Below are 7,504 nucleotides of genomic sequence, written 5' to 3' on the forward strand. Positions count from 1 at the left end.
ATTGGTTATTTTAATTTAATCAAAAATTAATTATACATTTGCCCTATTTCAGCATTTTGAAAATGATGCGTGGGGAATTCAAACCAATCTGATCTTTGGACTGTCATTTGGACCTACAACTTCAACATTGTTTCATGAATGAATCGAAATAGGTTGCTGCTCCGACACAGATCTTTGACTGAACCATTTAACCATTGGCATTCTCTTACTAGTAATTGCTAAACCTTCAAATCCTTCTACAATACTTATTTGAAATAAAAACATTTATCTCAACCATCTGTAACATCCCCACAGCAACACAAAAATTAACAGATCACACATTTAATAAATTTGTGCCATTTAATAGCATGTCCTTAACATCATTGCAACTTTCCCGTAGTGGCCCCAAATCAACGATACACGTTTAAAAGGGACATATTATACCACCAGGTGTGAGTGTGATTAGCCATTTCGAATATCTGGCCCATATGACATCACTAGTGGGCGTGTCCACCTATATCTAAAATGGATAAAAAAATGGAAGATAGATCACATGCACAATGGATTTGCTTCACAGTTTTTCTTTTTATAATGTCTAATTTAATCACACCATTAAATCAACTTCTTACATGATTTGAAATCATCTATTGAATTAAAAAAATGCAACCATGGCGTAAACCATTCAGTTTTTCCTCTGGCCAAGAAAACATTGATTGTATGAAGTACAAAAAGGGGCAGAGAGCACGATTTTACATAAAATTCCTTAATTTATCCCACATTTTCACATTTTTCAAAACTTAAATTCCAGTGTGCTGTTGATCGCAGCTCAGCAGAGTCTCCTACTACACCACGAAGAGCAGATGGCCAGAGAAGTAGCTGTCTTTGTTAAGGCCGTTTCCTCCAGAGTTGGCAATCAGGTAGACGAGGTCGCCCTTCTTCAGCGAGAGGAGGGTGCTCCCTGAGGCAGTGAGGTAGCCGCTCTGCTTGGTGGTGTACGAGTGGAGGATCAGCTCCTTGTTGCGCTTCAGATCCACGCTCCCTGACTTGCCGTGGATGGTGCAGTGGAACTGGAACTCGTAGACACCGGGCTGCTCGCAGGTGAAGATGCCCTTCTTGACGTCGTACGCGTCCTGCCCGTTGTAGATCACACTGCTGAAGACGATGGGCACGTTGGCCTCGGGGTAACTCTCGCCCAGTCGTACCGAGAAGCCGACGGCGGGCGTGGACCCGGGAGGGCCGGGCGGACCTTTGGGGCCCTGGGGTCCAGGCGGGCCGCGATATTCTGATGGTTAAAAGATAAACCACATGGTTCTTATCGACTGACAGCCCAGCATGATAGAGGCATAGCTAATGCATCTGCTCATAACTAGCTTATACTGCTCCAAACTAGCTCATACTGCTCATAACTAGCTTATACTGCTCCAAACTAGCTCATACTGCTCCAAACTAGCTCATACTGCTCCAAACTAGCTCATAACTGGCTACTCAGACCTACTAGAAGTTAAATTGGTAAAATACATTTGAAAGGGAAGTTGGCCATCCTAACCTGTGCTGCGGCTAAAGGGCTGGAGCTCATGGTGGTTCATACGTTTAACTGGGGTTATTATTACTTTCTGAAATAAGGAACACACTGGCCTTACCTGGGTCGTGTGGTTTTCCTGTGGTTGAATCAACCTCCTCATCCTCTGTAGAAAAGGAACCATAAATAAGAGTCAGAGTTAAAAGGAAGCAGCGGTGAGTGCTTGTGCCATTCCATCCTTAGGGAGCATCCACCCACCGTTCTCTTTCCATGGGCTGAGGTCAAAGCTTGGGATCTTCTCACACTTGGTGTAGCCAGACCGGGGCTGGTATTCAAAGGGTCTCTCTGGGACTTCAACAATGCCCGTGTTGTCACACATTATGCGGGCAAGCGATGCGCTCATCATGGATTTCCGTTGGGTTCCTGTGAAGACCCCGTCGTTCTCCCACCAAAGTCTGGAATGGACGTTTATTCATTCGTTCAGCCTCTCAGCAACACAACTACTTTGTTCATATCTATACAATCTAAACCCTCAAATCGTGACGCAGAGGGTGTGGTATGAGTGTAGAGAAAGAGGGGGCAGTATTGTGATTACCTGTCTCCCTGGCGGATGTTTTGGAACTGGACGCTGATGAGACAGGCGAACAGGTCGCCCACCCGCCCTCCCGGGACAAAGGGCTCGGCCACGCCACCCAGGAACACGTCGATGTTGTCAGGAGTGCCGTAGAGGTCAATCAGGGCCTCGGCCAGCTCAGTGTTGTTCAGAACTGCTGCCAGCTCATCCACGTCTCTGGGCTGCGAGAGCTTGCAGAACTTGCGCCAGTCGTTGTATCCTTTTACACAAGAATAAAAAAAACATATCAAACATTTTTTTCTTTTTTTTTGTATCTGTCTAATTCCAGCCTAAATTACACCAAATGGTTCCAACTGATATGACCTCATGACTTCATGACCTAGCCAAAACCTTATACAGGCGATGTCGGTATATTTATCACTAATAATCATGGGGAGGCCAGCGTGGGAGTGGGGGGGGACCAGAGTGGGATGGAGTGTGTGGGGGGGGGGGGGGGGGGTTACCTGGAAGGCCATGGTCACGACCCCTCTGCAGGTTCAGGGCTGCCAGGTCTAGAGCCAGGTCATCAAGGAACTTGAACAGACGGTCTCTCAGGTCAGTGTTCATCATGTTGTCCTGAGTGTTCAGCTTCGCCCTCTGACCCACCAGCCCTCGGAGGATCGGGTCCACACCCCCTGAGAGGCAGAACAGGGTCACAATAATAAGAAGAAGAATAATAGTAATAAGAATAATAAATGCAATTCATGCCCTTTTCCCTGGCTCAAGCACACTTTACATGAGGGCATCAGTATAATCCACACAGTCGACATCCAATAAAAAATAAAACGGGGGACACAGAGGTCAACAAGGTCAGAAGACCCAGGTACAGGTGTACCCCTGGTCTGGAGTCAGGTTCGGAATGGGTCGAATAAAAGATAAGGTGTACCTTCAAAAACAATTCTCCATGGAGCGAAGAAGGCCTTGTGCAGCATCACGTTGCCGAACTCAGAGTGTTCCTTGAAGTTCTCGTCCAGACGGAAGATGACGGGCTGGATAGCGAGGTGAGCGAAGCGGTAGGCCGCCGTGGCGAACACGTTGGAGATGCTTGGGTCCACGGCCTCACTGTACCCGGGGTAGGTGGACAGCCGTTTGGCGATGACGCTTGGTCCGACAATGTGCCGCAGGTAATCCCGGAAGGTAATGACCTAACATTGGAGTGGAGAGGCGCCAACTGTGAGTATGATCAGTGGGACAGATTAAAAAGAGATCTTTGTTGGTATCAGTCCTACCTGGAAGTACCCCCCCATGATTTTGCGGGCCTCTTGGTACAACCTCTCGCCGCTCCAGTGGGGGTTGAGCTTAGCGAGAGCGCGGGCCAACCGGTTATGTTCCCGCATCAACAGCGTGTGCAAGGAAGTCAGCGCAATATTCTCGTTGGTTCGTTCGTCACCTTGGAGACGTGACACAAAACCAAAAGGTCACGGCTGCTAATCGCATGATCACATCCTTCTTCAACGCTTCCAAACTTGGAAAGATAGAATGATTTTTTCCTGGTGAAACTGGTTAACTGCATTATCATATTACAATTTGGATGTCACAAAATATCCTCTTGGAGAACAAAATCAGCAACCTCCGGGCAGATACAGAGAGCCCTTTAGGGCCAGCAAGACTGACTGCTGATGCTTTATTTCAGCTCAGCGCTAGGGGAGCTACAGGTATCTAAAGCTCAAGAACCAACATGTTCTTTAAGGGGAACGGTCAAGCTCTCATTTATTTATACCAAGATTACTGCTTCATACGTATGTTGATAAAAATTGTTGAATGCAACATTGACTCTAAATATTACAAATATTGCGTTAAAGTTAGATAATGACCTTTGGACCAATGACGTCAAAGGTCCAACATGTTGGACCTTTGACGTCATTGATCTGATTTGGAGAAGGTCCAACATCTCCTTTGTGGTAACGGAGAAGAACCATTAAGCTTTTCACTGCTTTTTACAGTTTTTGATTTGATCTTTCGCTTTTAAATTGCTCCGATGTTTTCCTCTTACCAGCAATGAAGCAGGGGACCTCTTGTGCGTCCGTTTTGCCGGTGATGGCGGCGCGGTTGGAGCACATGTTGTTGGTCATGCTGGTGAAGGGGAGGAGTTCCCGACCGCTGTCGTTGTACATGGCGTTGACCCTCAGGAGCCCAAGGTCGCTGCTGAGGTCTCGCAGTTTGGTGGCCAGGCTGACGTCTGATCCGTAGACCTGCCCCGAGTCGATGTAGGCGGTGAGGGTGTTCAACTGCTGACGCACGGCCCGGCCTCCAAACAGGAAGCCTGTGTTCCCCGAGCCGCACGCCGCCGCTGAGCGGAAGAAGGGCATGCACTTCGGGCTATCCGAGTTCTTCAGGCGACGGTCATTTTCTGGGAACTTTAGTGAAAGTGAGAAGAGACAAGACGGGCTACATGAATGATGTGGATCTAGGATGGGACCCCCCTCTAGTGCCGTGTATGTTGCTGGATTTACTGACCACCATAGGGAAGCAGGGCTCCTTTCTGTCACACGTCTTGGCGCAGTCGATCCCGTCGTTGAAGGAGCGGATGACGGGGATGTGCGGGGTGAAGGTGAGGTCGTGGTCGGTCCACTGACCGAAAATGGTCACCAGGTGGGTGTACAGTGGGTCACTGGTCAGGGCATTGGTCCGTGCGTCGAATATTTGGTTTGACACTTTCCGCACCTGGTCAGACGAAGGGGATAATTGGTGATCTTGGTCAAACAACAAACTAAGTAGAAAATGGAAAAACTCTTATCTCTGCTCCAAATATGTCGGAATAATTAAATGGTTTATTATTTACCAAAGGAAGGAGGTGGTTGTTCTTCTTGACTTTGGGGTCCCAGCCGGCGGGCAGGGAGAAGCCGTCTTGGTACTTGGCGGGCAGCCAGCGGGTAAAGGGGATGTTGGCGGCGCCCAGGCGGCTGTTCTTCCTGAAGGAGGAAGTCACACATACCTGGTTGGCCCTGTCACGTTAAAATTGTACCGGGGGCGAAAATTGTACCGGCCTACGTCATCGTTTGTTTACATCCTGACAACCTGACAACCTGCCCGGCAACAGACGACGCGATGCAGAAAACATGTTTCCAAACGACGAAATAACATAATACAGATAGCGGATCGCTATCTGTATTATGATAGATAGCGATAACACTTGTTTTTACTTTATATTTGTATTGTATTTAATTGTTTAATCGAAACAATAAAAAAATGTGCCCGCAAAACGGGCGATCGCGTCAAATGACGCATCAAATCACGTAGGAAGGTTCTTGAACATTCTAGACTATGAAACCTGCTTAAAACACTCAGTTTAGTAGCTAAATTCGATTAAACAATTCAATACAATACAAATATAAAGTAAAAACAAGTGTTATCTAGCGATCCGTTATCTGTATTATGTTTCAAGAACCCTCCTACGTCATTTGACGCGATCGCCCGTTTCGCGGGCACATTTTTTTATTGTTTTGATTAAACAATTAAATACAATACAAATATAAAGTAAAAACAAGTGTTATCGCTATCTATCATAATACAGATAGCGATCCGCTATCTGTATTATGTTATTTCGTCGTTTGGAAACATGTTTTCTGCATCGCGTCGTCTGTTGCCGGGCAGGTTGTCAGGATGTAAACAAACGATGACATAGGTCGGTACAATTTTCGCCCCCGGTACAATTTTAACGTGACAGCCCCACGCTTACCCACACACACTGGATAGACTGATACAGACCGGCTCACGTCAGTAGAGCAGAGGTCAAGAGACAGAGTGTGGTGATCTCTAGCATCCTAACAACACTCACAGGGCCACACTTAAAGCCCTGTGAGGCCACTAAAGGTCTCAGGACCGATTCAAAGGGGTTAAAAAATAAACAATTACTTGTTGTTGCATTCGCTGTTGGTGGTGCGAAACCTCTCCAGGTTGGGCGTGGTTTTGCAAGAAGGGGAGCGAAGCCTCGCAGAGCAGCCTGTTATATCAGCGATGGTTTTCAGGTCTTCTTCCATAATCAGATCTGAGTGATGGAAGCGGAAAGGAAGAGGTCAGCCAACCAGCAGTGCCCGGCAGGTACGGTGGAGGTACTGGTTATGATATCATGGGTCTACCTGTGGCGTTGATGGAGCGCTTGTGCACACGGTGCTCCTGCAGAGACCTCTTCTGCAGCAGCTGGATGGCGTGGTCCATGTAGTCTGAGGCGCGGACGGCGGAGCGGGACAGACCAGACGGCTGTTTGAGGAGCCTCAGGATGTCTGAAGGGGTCACTCTGCTCCTCCGAACACGAGAAAGGCTCCTACGAACAGAAGGAGAGGCCTTTTCTGTTAATCAATCCTATGACCACTTCATGTTTATCTTGTGTGATGAATCCATGTTTCGGTAATCGATTTGGGACACTTACTCTCGCCTTGAGTACTCATAGTCCTGATCCACCTTCGCCATGGCCTCCTTGACGATATTCTCAATGAAGACCCTGTGGTCACCTGCAGAGAAATGGATGCCCATCTCCTTATTTAGCAATAGAACTTTCACATCAAGGCGTGTCAATAAGTTATACTTAATCATTTATTGTTTATGAGCTCCATTACTGATTGGATCTTTTTTTTCAGATTATATTTATTTTTGTTTGTCATTTAATTAGGTATATAATTTAGCCAACACAGAGTCACTTGCAGTTCTGAGAGGCGACCAGGAGGTGGCAGTGCCCCCGTAACAACATCTTGCTATGAGTGGGAATTATCACAGTTGGTTTTTTCGATTTTAGCAATGTATTACCAAAGTGGAACACCAAAGTAGCCTTCTATTTTTCTACCTTTTCCATGCTTTTTTTTATAGCTTTGAAAGCCTTTTGAGAGTGAAATCCCAAATCCAATATGTGCCAATATGTGCTAATCCAATATATGCTAATTTTGTCCATGCTTTTTTTATATCTTTGAATGATATTGGATTTTGAAACCCAAAATCCAAAATGTGCAAATTTTTCTGTTAATGGTAACATTTTATTATTTTATCCATGGCAAAAAATATATTATTAAATTTTTGTAAAATAATGTACTATTTTATTTTGTAAAATAATGTATTATTTTCCATTAACTGGACCCCCTTAGGAGGGGTTTATCCCCGTCACGTCACTGACCCCTCTAACAGAGCATCTGGCCGCAGGCTCCCATGTCATAAGGTAGAACTGCCGCTGCATAGATTATCACAAAAACAATTATAAGATGGAGCACTTACCAGTACTAGCATTGCACTGCAACCCCACCAGAGCCACAGTCAGCAGACAAAGAATCTCATACATATCTGAAAAAGGTTTACAGTGGTTATGTTTAACCTACATGTAGAGGCCTACCAAATACACTGTATGACCAAATATAATGTAGTTTGAAATGTAGGATATGTGTTAGGAAATACCAACCTGCAGTGTC

At 46.0% G+C, this 7,504-nt stretch overlaps 1 protein-coding gene across 1 annotated transcript; it reads right to left on the reverse strand.

Moving 5' to 3' along the window:
• On the reverse strand, positions 1-7,504 carry LOC130384681 (eosinophil peroxidase-like). The gene is made up of 15 exons (XM_056592993.1): positions 7,495-7,504; positions 7,314-7,379; positions 6,481-6,562; positions 6,191-6,375; positions 5,967-6,099; positions 4,894-5,023; positions 4,569-4,775; positions 4,105-4,468; positions 3,341-3,501; positions 2,998-3,256; positions 2,576-2,746; positions 2,094-2,331; positions 1,757-1,953; positions 1,620-1,664; positions 1-1,261 (listed from the first exon to the last, which is right to left on the reverse strand). The coding sequence occupies exons 2-15, from the start codon at positions 7,375-7,377 to the stop codon at positions 822-824; spliced, it is 2,676 nt and encodes an 891-aa protein (XP_056448968.1). The 5' UTR covers positions 7,378-7,379; positions 7,495-7,504; the 3' UTR covers positions 1-821.

This window comes from Gadus chalcogrammus, chromosome 6, assembly GCF_026213295.1.
Source record: "Gadus chalcogrammus isolate NIFS_2021 chromosome 6, NIFS_Gcha_1.0, whole genome shotgun sequence".
NCBI lineage: Eukaryota > Metazoa > Chordata > Actinopteri > Gadiformes > Gadidae > Gadus > Gadus chalcogrammus.